General features: G+C 38.4%; 1 protein-coding gene across 9 annotated transcripts in view; it reads right to left on the reverse strand.

Moving 5' to 3' along the window:
- Positions 1 to 16,591, reverse strand: part of CNTN4 (contactin 4) — a 950,427-nt gene that overhangs the window by 127,803 nt on the left and 806,033 nt on the right. For all 9 annotated transcript variants that reach the window (XM_082345360.1, XM_082345363.1, XM_082345356.1 and 6 more), the window contains one exon: positions 10,990 to 11,140. In XM_082345360.1, coding sequence (XP_082201486.1) covers positions 10,990 to 11,140 — 151 coding nt within the window. The remainder of the gene's footprint in view (positions 1 to 10,989; positions 11,141 to 16,591) is intronic.

A 16,591-nucleotide genomic window follows, 5' to 3' on the forward strand; every position in this document is an offset into this window, starting at 1 on the left:
TGCAGTGGTAAATGGGAGTGTTTCCTTAATTTCTCTTTCTGATTTTTCGTTGTTAGTATATAGGGATGCAAGAGATTTCTGTGTGTAAACTCAAAATGGATTAAAGACCTAAATGTAAGGCCAGATACTATAAAACTCTTAGAAGAAAACACAGGCAGAACACTCTTTGACATAAACCACAACAAGATCCTTTTTGACCCACCTCCTAGAGTAATGAAAATAAAACCAAAAATAAATAAATGGGACCTAATTAAACGTAAAAGCTTTTGCACAGCAAAGGAAACCATAAACAAGACGAAAAGACAACCCTCAGAAAGGGAGGAAACATTTGCAAATGAAGCAACTGACAAAGGATTAATCTCCAAAATATACAAGCAGCTCGTGCAGCTCAATATCAAAAAAACAAAAAACCCAATCAAAAAATGGGTGGAAGACCTAAATAGACATTTCTCCAAAGAAGACATACAGATGGCCGACAAACACATGAAAAGATGCTCAACATCACTAATCATTAGAGACATGCAAATCAAAACCACAATGAAGTATCACCTCACACCGGTCAGAATGGCCATTATCAAAAAATCTGCAAACAATAAATGCTGGAGAGGGTGTGAAGAAAAGGGAATCCTCTCGCACTGTTGGTGGGAATGTAAATTGATACAGCCACTATGGAGACCAGTATGTAGGTTCCTTAAAAAACTAAAAATAGAACTACCATATGACCCAGCAATCCCACTACAGGGCATATACCCTGAGAAAACCATAATTCAAAAAGAGTCATGTACCCCAATGTTCACTGCAGCACTATTTACAATAGCCAGGACATGGAAGCAACCTAAATGTTCATCGACAGATGAATGGATAAAGAAGATGTGGCACATATATACAATGGAATATTACTCAGCCATAAAAAGGAACAAAATTGAGTCATTTGTAGTGATGTGGATGAACCTAGAGTCTGTCATACAGAGTGAAGTAAGTCAAAAAGAGAAAAACAAATATCATATATTAGTGCATATATACGGAATCTAGAAAAAGGATACTGATGAACCTATTTGTAGGGCAGGAAAAGAGATGCAGACGTAGAGAATGAACTTGTGGACACAGCGGGGGAAGGGGAGAGTGGGACGATTTGAGAGAGTAGCACTGACATATATACACTACCATGTGTAAAATAGATAGCTAGTAAGAAACTGCTGTATAGCACAGGGAGCTCAGCTCGGTGCTCTGTGACGACCTAGAGGGGTGGGATGGGGAGGGTGGAAGGGAGGCTCATGAAGGAGGGGATACAGGTACACATATAGCTGATTCACTCTGTTGTACAGCAGAAACTAACACAACCTTGTAAAGCAAATATACTCCAATAAAAAAAAAATGACACCTGTAGAGCCCTGTTTTAAATTATGTTCATAATCTCAAATGTGTCTTATACGGAGGAAGGGTGTGACAGATGTTTATTGAATTGAATATACCAGGGATGTGATGTGGGAAGTTTGATCTCGTGGAAGATTTGAGTGAGGGCTGGTTCCAAATAAACCAGTTAAGAGGTTAGTTTAACAGTTGCAAAGTCTATACAAGAGATAATAAGGGTAGAAACTAGGACAGGGGCAGAGGACAGACTGACAAAGAAACAATGAACGTGGGAGACAGCTGGAAGGATTTTATCAGGTATTGCCTTTAGATTGGGGACCTTATTTTAAATACTTTCACATAAAAAATCAGTTCTCTTGCCAGCATGTCCTGAGGCATAACCAATACTGTGACCATATGAATAGAACATGTGGCAGGTAGTCCCTGCCTGAATTTGGATATCGCTGTAAATCCTGACCATAAAACAATATGACATAACTATACTGAGGTAGGACAGGCCGGTGGCTGAGGGTTAAATTCATGGAGTCTCCACAGGACAGGGTCTGTGTACCATTACAAACATTTACAAACAAATGTCTCTAAACTCTTCTGCAACTGCTCTTCAGGGGAACTCAAAGCCATAACTATTTTATGCATGGCCCTAGGAGAGACAGACAGAACGAATGAGGGAAAGTTCCAGGTCTGAACTGGAGAGCAGGATAAGCTCTGCCTATTTCCATGACTACACATGCAAAATTTAAATGATATAGTACTGCCGATAAGCAGGGCAACAGATTCTATCTAGAGCAATGATGCTCAAGTTGCTTTGATGTTGTTTTGCCTCCAAGACAGGATTTCCATTATTATGGAGATGAACTGCCTCTAATTATTGCAATAACATAATTGTTCCCCAGGCAGAATTCCTAATAACAGCTGTATGGCTCTGCAGCCCCTGTAAGAGATATCCTGAGGGCAGGTTTCTCATTAGGAGCACATATATAGACACGCTGCCTCCAGAAGGGAAACAGAACGCCTGAAGCAATAAAGTTTCCTTTGCACGCAAGGATCGCATCAGCCTTCTGGGCAAATACCTGCCATCACATTTGCTCTGCCTCCCAGACTGTCAGTGTCTTCAGGCCAGAGTTTCATACCTTACAGACAACATGGAGTTTTGCTGCCCTGTGCTGGGATTTTCCTCCACGTTTTACATGCATTTCAACTCTTCCAAAGGCCTTGGGAAGAGAGGCAAATTAGAGCCATGATCTAATTTCACCTTGGATGAAGACTTCAATGTCTCTAGACAAGACACATGCATTTTATTCCTATTTGGGTTGAACAGTCTCATAGGGTGTTAGACTTGCTCTGATTATACCGTGGGGGTCAGGCAAACATAAACATATATTTCAGTCTGGGAAGAAATGCCTAAGAATATGGATAATTATACCATTTTATTGTCTTCAGAATGTGTCCACTGTGGCCTCAACGTGCTCGCCCAAGGTGATGTTAAAGTTCCTAGGTCCAGCACTCATTTTTGAGCCATTATTTTGTCGGACCACTTGGAAGCACCAAGCGCTTGCTCCTTCTTGAAACTTTCTGCTCCCTTGGTTTCTGTTTACTACGTTCTCCTGGTTGTTCCCCCACGTCTCTGAATTCCCGCTCCAGTCCTCCCAGTGGGCTCTGCTTCCACCCATTCTTTGCATGTGGCCATTCTTCAAGGTTCCTTCCTTTGATTCACAGGTGTTCTCATTCTACAAAACTCTCTCTGGATTCACTTCTCCACTCCATGGCTTCTTATCTACTGGTGACATCTAGGTCTCTGTCTTTACTCTCCTGAACTCAGACCCATAGTTCCTGTTAGACATTCATTCACTGAAAACTTACTCTATACCAGGCATTGTCCTAGATGCTAGTGTTACAGAACTGGACAAAACACAAAGGGCTCCATGTAACCACGATGGTCCTTCAAAGTAGAAGAGAGAGGCAGAAGAGGAGGTTGAAGTGCTGTGATTTGAGTACTCGACTGGACTGCACTTGACTTTGTTAGCTCTACACCATGCGCCAAGGAATGCAGGTGACCTCTAGAAAGCCAGACACCGAGTCTCCCCTAGAACCTCCAGAAGGAACACGTGACTTCAGCTCAAGAGGAACCATTTCAGACTTATGACCTCCAGGGCTGTATGATATTAAATTTGTATTGTTTAAGCCACACACACACACACACACACACACACACGCGCACGCACACACACGTCTCTGTTTTCATGGAATTTACACTATGATTAAATGGAGGGTGGAGAAAACAGATAATAAAACAAAAAAGCAAATATGCAGCATGTTATATGGTGATAAGAACTATGGAAACTATAAAGCATGGAAAGAGGATGGGGGCGGTGTTTACAATTTGAAATAGGTTAGTTGGGAAAAAGCTTTGCTGAGAAGGTGACACTGAATGGGAATTCCCATCTGAATGTGACATCGCCACTTACAGGCACCTCAGATTTAACATGTTAATACTAATGTCTTTATTTTCCCCTCTCAAACTTGTGTTTTCTATACTCAGTATTGTGGTAAATGGCACTGCCATCTACCAGCTGCTCAAGTTAGAATCCTAGGAGTCATTTTCTTTTTTGCTTCCTTCTTTCAAAAATCTTTCTACTTAAATTTAAATTCTACTCTTTCATAGCTCATGTATCTATCTTCTCTCCTATACTCTCAGAAGACTGACATCATTCAAGTCCTTTTGATTTCCGTCCCAGCTTACTGCCTGCAACTGGTCTCTCTACCTGCCAAATCTTGTTCTACTCTGATTCTTTCTCCATGTCACAGGCAGAGCAACCTTTCTGCAGCACGTGTGTGACTGTGCACTCCCTTGCATAAAATCCTTCAATTCTCTCCCAGAGTTCAAGTCTAAACTCTACAGACATAAAATTCAAGGTTTCCACAATCTATTGTTGGCCTACATTTTCCAATGTTCCATCTTAATATATCACCTTTATAACATACACCCTAGGATTATTGAAAAACATATTGTTATTTTGCTACTGGGCCCCCTGCACTGTTCTAAGAGCATCTTTTTTAAAAATAAATAAATTTATTTATTTATTTATTTATTTTTGGCTGTGTTGGGTCTCCGTTGCTGCACGCGGGCTTTCTCTAGTTGTGGCGAGTGGGGCTACTCTTCGTTGCGGTGCACGGGCTTCTCATTGCGGTGGCTTCTCTTGTTGCGGAGCACGGGCTCTAGGCATGCAGGCTTCAGTAGTTGTGGCACGTGGGCTCAGCAGTTGTGGTGCGGGGGCTCTAGAGTGCAGGCTCAGAAGTTGTGGCGCACGGGCTTAGTTGCTCCGTGGCATGTGGGATCTTCCCAGACTACGGCTCGAACCTGTGTCCCCTGCATTGCCAGGTTGATTCTTAACCACTGCGCCACCAGGGAAGTCCTCTAAGAGCATCTTGAGGGCTGGGTTTATGTCTCCACTTTCTCTCTGTCCTCAGTGCCAAGCAAAGGGCTTAGCATGTGGTAAGCATCCAATGAATGTTTCGTTCATCGATCAAAATTTGTGTTGGCTAGTTTGACAAAATAGTCCTGCTGCTGTTCTGAAACCATGCCTGTGACATGCAGGCTGTAAGTTTCAGATTCTTTTCGGAAACATTCAGCAGCATATCTCTACTTAGTTATTATCCATTAGCTTGATATAATGTATTAGCCTAACGTCTAAAAGGAAGCAGGGAAATTCTCAAGGATGAGTAAGAATAAGAAATCATTATTCACACATTGTTAACTAGAGTAACATTTCACTCATTTCTTCAGCTTCAGTGAGAAATAAAATATTTTCTCTAAGTGAATTTTCCAGACAACTACATTTACCCCTTTAAGCACTAAGTTAATTTTTAAAAATAATCACTGGGAGGGAGTGGTCTTTCTATGATGTACACTCACCTGCCTTACTAATCTAAGCTCACTGAAGATAATTTTTCCTCTTTAGGGACATAAGATAACAATAATTGTCATTGTTTGCTACAGAGATAAAGAAAAATATTTATGCCCTTATTAATACTGTTTTAACTCCGAATGGCAGATTTAATTCTGGCTTTCAGAAAGACATTGAAAGAAATGCTTAAGACAGTGAGAGGATGCCAAATAATGTCATATGAAGATGATCAGGGACATTTGGGCTTGGAAAAGAATTGAAAGAGGACTTGAGAATAGCTTGTTAGAATATAAGGGGAAGAGGGGTGGTGGAAAAGAATTAGATTGCTTAGTATAACTTCAGAGTGGAAATTACAAGGATGTTGGTTATAAAGAAATAACCTAACAATTAGTTAGCTCTCCATCTTAGACGTAACCAGGGAAGGTGAGGGTCCAGCCATTGTGGGGATCCCTGTCCTGGAATGGAGGCTAGGCTCCATGACTAGAGTAGGAATTTGACATTACTGCCTGCCTAGCATCCATTTATTCTTTTTCTGGTTGTAGGACCCTACATTTCTTTGGGGAAACCCCTGTCCCATTCTCAGTCCGTGAGGTCTGAGGTGATGCTTCTCCAAGTGCCTCGTAGGATAAGCACATGATCATGTGCTTCTAATCAGTGCATCACACCCCCTTGAATGTTACTGGTTCAGGGGAGATCACTGACCAAGGCAGGTTTATTCAATTTCATGAACACCTCTTCTGGAATTGTTAGAAGAGAGGGCAAGCATGGTGCTGCTGGCAGCCATCCTACCACCAGGATAGGACAACCCATCAGAAAATGGAGCCAACAAAGAGGAGGGCACTGGTGAGAGATGAACAAAGCCATTCAGTCCTGATGCCACCGTGTAAGCACCTGAACCTGGTCACACCTCAAGTCACAGCCCATCCCTGGTCTTCTCAAATGTGGAGCCAATGAATTCCCTTTTGTACTGAAGTCACCTCTGAGTTGGGTTTCTGTCACTTGCAATCAAGAGTCCATCCAGGTTGGTTTAATGGCTCCCTATAATTCTAGGAGCCTAGGTTTTTATTAAGGATTCTGTTATTTCTATATTTTGATGTTTTTGTTTGTAATAGATCAACTTCAACCTCATCTGCCTCAAGTACCTTCTGTCTAGAAACTAAAAGTAAACAAAATTATCAACTTTATTCAGTTAGTTGGCTTAATTGCTCAATTAATCCAAATGATTCCACTGCTTTGGTGGCGACTAGAGGCCTCTCCTGAGAAGTAAAGTACTTGCGCCTTTGTGAAAAGTCATCCTTGTTTTAAATGTCTGCTATTGCCTACACTCTGATCGCTGGATAAATATACAAGAAAACAAGAAATGATTTATGTTTATGGCTATTCTGCCTACACAATAGCAAAGCTATAAAAATTGAAGATTCAATCTTTCATTTAGATGATTGGTTTAATATAGATAAGGCCAGTGTAAATATGATTTAAATTTCTAAAGCCTTGAAAAACCAAAGTAAGGACATACGAACATATTTTTTAAATTGCTCACATGTTAACATTAAATCAGTATTTTTGAATCCATACCCACTGAGATAACTATAATACAACCATATAAGATCAGAATGTAAACATTTAAAAATGTTGCTTCTTATACTTTTACTGTAAACTCATTTGTAGGCAGTTGATTAGTTAAATTTGAAATTAAAAATCACTTAAGTAGCGTTTGGCAAAGTCAAAACATAAGCTCTAGGGAGAACATTAATAAAAAGTGGTGCTTGATCACAAATTTTGTTACACTAAAACTTGGTTTATATCGATATTTTGTAATTGAGATTAATAATCTTTTATTCAAATGTTACAGGCCATCATTAAAAAGTCTACAAGTAACAAATGTTGGAGAGAGTGTGGAGAAAGGGGAACCCTCTTGCACTGTTGGGAATGTAAATTGGTGCAGCCACTACGAAAAACATTATGGAAGTTCCTCAAAAAACCAAAAATAGAGTTGCCATATGATCCAGCAATCCCACTCCTGAGCACATACCCAGACAAAACTATAATTCGGAAAGATACATGCACCCCCTATGTTCATAGCAGCACTATTTACAATAAATAGCCAAGACATGGAAACAACCTAAATGTCCGTTGACAGATGAATGAATAAAGAAGATGTGGTACATATATACAATGGAATACTAATCAGCCATAAAAAAAGAATGAAATAATGCCATTTGCAGCAACAAGGATGGACCTAGAGATTATTATACTAAGTGAAGTAAGTCAGAAAGAGAAAGACAAATACCATATGATATCACTTATATGTGAAATCTAAAAATACGATACAAAACATATCTATGAAACAAAAACAGACTCACAGACATAGAGAACAGACTTGTGGTTGCCAAGGGGGAGGGGAGAGTGGGGGAAGGATGGATTGGGAGTTTGGGATTAGCAGATGCAATCTATTATATACAGGATAAACAACAAGGTCCTACTGTACAGCACAGGGAACTATATTCAATATCCTGTGATAAACCATAATGGGAAAGAATATGAAAAAGAATATATATACGTATAACTGAGTCGCTCTGCTGTACAGCAGAAATTAACACAACATTGTAAATCAACAATACTTCAATAAAATTTTCAAAAATCTTTTATTCAAATGTTAAAGGTTTGCCTTTTGATTCTTAGGATTCCACATCTCAAAAAAGAATTAGGGCTAACAAGTCAGTATATTAGAAAGTATTACTCAACACTGGACACAGTCAAATAATTTTTCCTTTTGTGTTGTTCTAACAATGTCAATCCTTTCCTAAAATAGGAATTCTAAAATTTTTCACTTCTGAATTCTACATATGATTGCTTTTGTTCACTTACCCACTTAATTATGCTTCTCCGTTATCAGAAAAAAATAGAGGAAAATGGTGAAATTTCTTCTCTGCCAATGAGAAAATAATGGTAATATCTTTCTTATTTTTCACACTTTTCAGAAATTATAGGATGTTCAGCTGAGATTATGTCTTTCTCGTAACTTAAAAACCAGCAGCCCATGGAGTAAACTTGGTCCATGGATGTGTGGACCATATTGTATTAACATTAAAATTTAAAAAAGGTGCTGATGGTTAAAAATTAAGATAGTTCAAATTAAATTCCTTATTTCTAGTTTCCCTTGAAAAATGAGATGGTGGGGAGGCAACGGACCTGCATCTCCATTTGGTGGCAAAAATATGCTAGAATTGAGTGGCGGGTGTCTCCCTTGGATGGGGCACACACTGAAGTTCCCACCATTCCCCTTTAAATTACACCTGGCCAGCTTTTGGATTCATTTACATTAGGGAAATCAACCTATCTGTTTAATACATTGTGAGCGAGGTAGCAGGGAGAAATAAAACTGTGAGAACACAGCACCCATGGGGAGAAAAAGTGCTAATACTGATAGTTTGGGTCATGCCTGGTGACACTGGAGGTGGAGGTGATAAATACCAAGACTTGAGTAATGATGGGGAGTTCCCTCGCTTTAAAGATACCTTTAGTGCCACATAAATGTTGAGGCAATATTTGAACCCCATTAATCAAGTCAGAAGAAAAAACAAAAATTGAAGAGAGAGAAGCTTTGCGGTAAGCTAAGTGGTAGAAAGAGTCAATTAAATTCACTTATTAAAAATAATTCTTGGGCTTCCCTGGTGGCGCAGTGGTTGAGAATCTGCCTGCTAATGCAGGGGACATGGGTTCGAGCCCTGGTCTGGGGAGATCCCACATGCCACGGAGCAACTAGGCCCGTGAGCCACAACTACTGAGCCTGCACGACTGGAGCCTGGGCTCCGCAACAAGAGAGGCCGCGATAGTGAGAGGCCGGCGCACCGCGATGAAGAGTGGCCCCCGCTCGCCGCAACTAGAGAAAGCCCTCACACAGAAACAAAGACCCAACACAGTCAAAAATAAATTAATTAATTAATTAAATAAAAATAATTCTTGATATTGATATATCATTTTCCCAAAGTTAATTTAATCAACTTACAGCAATGATTAAGGTATAGCAGTAGTAAACAATCATTAATACTGTTCAAAATGTTAGGCTGTCCCTTTTCTTCTAGGCACATAGTAAGACTGTATTTCCCTGCTGGGTTGAATTTGGGCAGAGCCATGTGACTTGTTTTGGCCATTGAAACATGAGTGAAAAAGAAGTGTTTCACTTCTGGGCAGAAGCTTTAAGAGCCCATGCATGTTTAGCCACCCTCTTTTCCTTCTGCAATTCGAATGTTCCAGAGAGTGCTATTCTATCAGCCTGTACTTTAGAGGGCAGCAAAGCCCCCAGCAGACCCCTGGTGCATGTGCAGTGTGGATGAGAAATTTCCTTTTGTTGTTTTAAGATACTGCAGGCTGCTTGTGACAGTAGCAAAGCTTATTTGCCGCTCCTGGATTTTGATCTACCATGTTGCTCGAGCTTCATTCATTCACGGTTTTTGACATGTCTGTCTCTTATCCATATTATTAAAAATTTTTTTTCTTTATATCATGGTTATATTAAAACTTTAAAAATGTAGCCTTAATCTAAGCAATACATGTGGTACATAAAGTAAGAAACTGTGCTCTCAAGTTCCAACTTGGACTCCAGATTTAAATGCCATGCCAATAATTTGTAAACTATACTGCTTTCTTGATATGATAGAAATCAGAGAGAGATGTATATTACAAATTTAATATATGTGAATACACCATCTATAAATCATATCAGGTTTGTTTGCAAAAATCATTAATATGGACATCATCAGTGTAATGATCTACTTTGCATATGCAAATCCAAAGGTGTACAGGTATAAAGGTGATACATGCACATTTTTACAGCCTTCCCCAATTGTATCTTTGAGTACTTGACCTTTAGCATCCATTAAAATCATTATTATAGAGCGGGTAAACGTGATCTGATGTGTGACATGGACTCATGCGCAATTACTATCTTCCAACAGATTGAGTAGATTACGGAAAGGGGTCGCGGATATATTTTATGGAGGTGACGGCCAAGAAAAGGTCTTAAGAGATACCTGCCATTTGTCACAATATGACCTAAAACCCCAACAACCCCTGTAATTACACTGTATAAACAACATGCCTTCTAAACGTAATTCCCTTACAATAGGAAACACACAGGTGACGAGTTTAGATATCAGAAAGAAAAAAAAAACTTTTCAAAAAAAGTTTCTTTTTGGAACTCTGTTTCACAAAGACATGATTAAAATGATCAAAACCATCCTATTTGAGAATGAGTTTTGGAATTAGAGACATTTAGCTCCAAAAAAGGAGAGACTAACGAGAGACATACTAGCCACTGCCAAATATCTGAGGGGTTGTCATCGCAAAGAAGAACTGGATTTACTTGTTTATACAAAAAGGAGGTAGGATGGAGAAAAGTGGGCAAACTTACCAATAAATTTTAGGCTAAAATTAAGAAAGATGATTTCTAGTTGCTCATCTTTGGGCAGTTCCAACAGCCTTCAAGAGGGATCATGTGACCTCTCTGTGCAGGAAGGGCTTTCTAGAATCTTAATATCAAGAAGGATTATAAAGACCAACTAATTTACCACCCTTTTCCAAAGCTTCAGTTCTTTGATTAACAGTTAGTTCACGAAGAGCAGAGAGTAAATTCTTCCCTCTAGGACTATTAATAACAGACCTATAAGTTATTGCAGGTTAATCAAATATTAAAAATATTTCAAGATAATACCTTTCATTTTCTCTTAATATGTCCCTTCCTTTCTTCCAGGTGTAGACAGGTTTCGGAGAAGCTTTCGGCTTACACTCAATGACAACTTCACCTCCCACTTTGACAAGAGTTACTTTTTTTAAGAGGGTTCTTGAAAAATCCGGGCCCACAGCTGGAAGAGAATATAGAAAATAGAATAATTAATTATTATGGAAGAAAAAACTCACTAGATCATTCTTTATAGCTTTTTTCTTTCTGTAATGGACTTATTGCTGTCTTGGGCATCAAAGGGAGGAAGTTACATTTTTTTTCTGAAGTAAAGGGCGTAGCACTGGAAGTTTTGATAGATTATGAAAAGCTGAGCTGTAATTTGTATATGGTAAAATATACCAGTTGTAAGTGCATACAGCTTGATGCATTTGGTATACTCCAACATGAAGGTCAAAATATAGAACATTCTATCACTTTATTGAGTGATTCTTTAAAAAAATTATTCCATGTTCAAATGAAGATAAATTTAAAAATTTCAGGGAAGCAAAAGGGAGAGACAAAACAAAAACCCATAAGGTATTTTTCTGACTGTGTAGATTAAAGCTTCCCTTCATTGATAGTTACCACCTCTGCTCTTTTCCATAGCACTCTGTGCATGTCTCCATCAGAAGATGTGCTGAAATGTCTATAGCATCACCATCTGTAAAGCTTCTCCTTAAAATCAACGACTTTGTTCAGCTTTCCACTACTACTGCCAAATGCAATGCTTGGTTCTTGCTGGATAAATTGTGACTTGCTCTTACAAAACTCTATTCCATCCTCACTACCAGTATTCTAAAAATTCATTCATGTTGACACCAAATATATAGTTATGTGGATATAATATTAAATAATTCTTTCTTTCCTAAAACAAAAGATATACACCTGTATCCTTACAGAAATATAGAAGGGGCCTTTCCGAAAAATCTCTATTTTCTTCTGCATTAATTGAATTAACATGTTTTAGGATATGTTGTGAGCACAGATTCATCTCCTGGAATCTTAATTTTATCATATTTAAAATCCCTAACTCACTGCCATTTGACCTGATGGAATTTAAGATTTTGTACCATGCTGAATGAGAAATTTAAATGCTAACCACAAATTACTTAAAAGAGGACAGGTAGTGAGTGTGTATGTATACAGGTGGGGAGGACGGGGGTCAGTTTTTTTAAACGTACCCAAACCGTAAGCTGGTGATTAAAAAAATAAAATCAGGCTTCAGCAGAAGCAAGGGAAACCTTTATTAAATGCTTTTGTCATAGAAATACTTTGTGTCTAGAAAGAAAGAAAGATGGAAAGGTTACTTTTTAATGGGGTGATGCAATGTACACATGGGGCTGGTTTTACTATGTGAAGATTAAACTAAATAAATGAATCTAGCAGGCAATTGATACTTCAATCTATGTTCCTTGGATTCATGAGGGGAATCTATAATTCAAAGAGTAATTCCATAATGATAAATGAAATTAATAAGTAGAGTGCAAGTACAAATGTTTTTGCTACAATTAGATAAATGCATTCCTTGTATGATCTGCAAAATCACATAATAAAAATTATAGGGTTCTGAAAAAGATAAGGTCAGGACAGACGTACTCGATATTTATGTAACAGGAATACTAACAAAAACAATTATCATTCTAGTAAATATGTTAGCATGACTAAAAAGACAGATTAAATTTCTAATAGACAAATACTACAAAAAATACACGACTTCAGTGTGTGTGTGTGTATGAAGACAGCTTGATGAAACAAGGAAGCTGGAAGAGAGAAGAGTTGAGATTGGTAAAGTATAAAACAAGTACAAAGTGCAGAAGAGAACCGCGCTCTGAACATCGCTATGTTAGAGTACGTGACCAAACTCAGCCAAGAGGAAAATGTGGGCTGAATGGGAGTCACGGTCAGTGTGCTTTCCGCCTTGACTAGCTGTGTTGACCTGAGTTAGTGGGCCTTGTTCTCGGTTGCTGGAACTAGTGCCATACATGGACAAAGCCAGCATCTGCTATACTGACCTCACTTCCTCATTTACCACTCCCACACATGCTCATTTTCAACACAGAAAAGTTACTTTTTTTTTTTCTTTTTGGCCTCACTGCATGGCATGCGGGATCTTAGTTCCCCGACTAGGGATGGAATCCGTGCCCCGTGCAGTGGAAGCACGGAGTCTTAACCACTGGACCGCCAGGGAAGTCCCACAGAAATGTTCTTGTAGCAGAAAAGACTCACTCCCATCTTATGGAAACACCTGAACTGACACATTAATGTAAAAAAAAAAAAAAAAATCAAGTTTCTAGAAGATTTTTAAAAAGGGTATTGTGTGAAATAGAGTTACAAATCTGTAACATATAAAAATCCCTTCTTAAAACTATATCTTTCTACACACATATTTTTATCACTTTAGGCAGACATTTTTCATCTGTTCAACAGGAATTCTGCAGTTGCATTTGAAAGGAGTTACATAAATCAAACCATGCACAACACATGGGTGTATTTGTCAAAAAACTATGTATTGCGTTTATGCTTTGAAATAGCATGCTATCAGACACACAGAAGGCAGAAAACACACACTCCAGTGTCAAAAGAATTTGTACTGTACTATGTATGTGCATATTATCTTCTGGATATCCTAGAGATAAGACTGCCTTTGAATGTCTTTCACTAATAAAAATGGAATTATAAATTTAAATCTTTTCTCTTTGTCTACTTCGTTTGCTTAATTTATTTCTAGTGTTATCTAACTCTGCAAATCTACCAGTTGCCACCATAAGCTGCAATGCTTCCTAAGGCAAAATTGTTAGACCTTCATCTGTTTTTGAATACTTGACCCATTACTGGGTGTCTTAATACTCTGCCATTTTGTGACCATCTTTCACACTTGAGATACCCTAAAGCTTATGGGATGACGCTCTTTCATGTCTGTACCCTATATTTCTTCTGATTACTAACCATTGGCTCAGGAGAGGCTTGAAGGCAAAGTAAAAGGACCCTGTTAATTTGACATTCACAGAGAATCAGGTTTTAAAAGTTATTGGTAAGGTCCCAATAGGGCACTGTTAGAATCCAACCTTTGCTGGCACTGGAAAAAGTGAGTGCACTTTGAAGGTGAGATTTCAGTGGGTTCCTAGTAGTTCAGAAAAGATAAAACCAATTGTCAAATGACCCACTTGAGTCTGAGAGTAGCACCAATCCTGGGAGATCCTCTTTTGCTAAATCTAATACACTTCGAGGACAATATTTCTTACATGGGCGACTAGGGGGCACTGCTCTCCCAGTGTTGGAATAAGCCATGCTACAGGACCTCTTCCCTGTGGGAAATCAACTTTTTATTATTTATCAATGATCTTTAATTCATTAACATTACATTACCTAGGAGAAGCATCATCTGGCTGAGAGAAGCCTTCTATGCAATTCTCAGCTGTTTGTTTTTACTTAATTAAATGGCTCTTGGTCACATGTCAAGGCTATTGTAAGTGGCCAACAGAACCCTTGAAAACTGAAGTTGTGCCTTAGGATCATTCCTCAAGAGAGATAGTAAGAATGCTAACTCCTTAATGGGATGTGCAGTGGCAGTCCCATCTGGGAAATAGATGGGTGTGATGTGTTACTCTATTATTGAAGGGGAAAGGATAATTATGTGTGCCTCTTCTATCAGAGTCTGTAGACACAACACTGGGAACACTGCCAGTTGATGGAGACTATTAAGGATGGCTCTTTTAGAAGTTCAGAATTTCATATTATTCTAACTTTTATTTATTATCTTTATTACCTCATCATTCCATAAAAATAAACCCAGAGTACATATATTCATCCAAGTATTTCCACCACTGAAGAGATAGTGCTAGTATCAGATATTAAAACCCCAAACTTCTCCTGGTTGCTGGGTAGGTAACTAGAAAGCTGGCTATACTGGAAATATTCTTCGTTCTAGGTCCATCATTTCAGAATGGATGATGCAAAATCAGCCTCTCTGATTTGGGATGATATGCACAAGGAGACTGTCAAGAAATGCTGAAGTAAGAGTTTTCTGTTCTAACATCAACATAATGTGTTCCTTCTAAGTCTCTAATACTCTGCCCTGCTGGTTTTGGTCTAATTCACTGAACGTCCCGTTTCCCAGGGCTCCTCCTACCATGGTAGCTCTTGTTTATGGGCTCCTGCTCTTTTGGGAAAGTTATTATAAAACCAAACAAATTATATTTACAGTCACAAGGTTGCTTTGCAGATTAAATAAAATACATGTATTGTACATAAAGTACTTAGTTCAATATTTTCCCAGAGTAAGTCCTTTATACCAACTCTTCCCCTCTGCTATTTCTACTATCACCACCACCATTTTTAGAGCATTTTAAGCTGAAAAGCTTAAAGAAATATAGTTTTGTTTGAAAACAGAAAAAAAAACTTTTTATTTTGAAATAATTATAGATTCACAGGAAGTTGCAAAGATAATACAGAGAGGTCCTGTGTATCCTTTACTCAGTTTCTCTCAGTGGTTACAGCTTATGTGACCATAGTACAACATCAAAACAAGGAAATTGATCATGGGTACAGGGTGTAGAGTTCTATGTTATTTTATGAAATACTTCCATGTTTGTACCTTCCACTGAAAGAAAGATACAGAATGCTTCCATCACCACAAAGATCTCTCTCATGCTACCTTTTTAGAGGCACATCCAACCCCCTCCTGTCTGTCCTCTCTATGCCTAGAATCCACCAATTTGTTCTGCAGCTCTATGGTTTTGAGAATATATATATATATATATATATATATATATATATATATACATACACATATATATATATATATATATATGTAAAATCATACATTATGTGATCTTATGGGATTTCTTTTTTTCAGTCAGCATAATGCTCTTGAGATCCACCCAGGTTGCTAGGTGAGTTCCTTTCTATTGCTAAGTAGTCATATCTTATATCTCACCCATTCTGGTATGGATGAGAAATTCATCTTTACCGTTGGCATTTCAGGCACTGTGATAACTGACAAATGCTTTTAAGCACAGGATCCATTTCAGGATCTTTCAACACTTTCTCTGTCAACAGGTAGGATGCAGATTAGCCCTTTTTTCTTTTTATAAAGGTTTGAAAGCCAAACATTAATTGTGTAGACATAGGTGGAATCTTTCTTATTCAAAGAAAAAGATTTTAAAGCCATTTTAGAACGTCATTTCTTACACAATAATTAACATGTTGATTGAAAATCATTCTTACATGTTTTAAAAGCTTTAGCTGCTAAACCCCTATTAACCTCCCTTGAGCTACCCTATCTGTATGACGATCATAAGACTATGCGTTTTTAAATATCTGGAAGCACTTGACCTTGCTATATCAGTCCAAATTAGTGACATTCCATTATACTTGGCACAGCGTCCTAAACACTCCCACGTATTTGTGTCCTTGGTTAAACAAGTAGTGTATGGCAGTACAATGCCACATTGGGTTACGAGCAGCTTTGTCATGAGATCGAAATCTTTGTTGAATTTTATGTATTTAAAAAAAATTTTTTTTTGCTGTGTTGGGTCTGTTGCTGCGCGCGGGCATTTTTCTCCAGTTGCGGCGAGCAGGGGCTACTCTTCAT

Source organism: Balaenoptera borealis (genome assembly GCF_965194805.1).
Source record: "Balaenoptera borealis genome assembly, chromosome: 12".
Taxonomy (NCBI): Eukaryota; Metazoa; Chordata; class Mammalia; order Artiodactyla; family Balaenopteridae; genus Balaenoptera; species Balaenoptera borealis.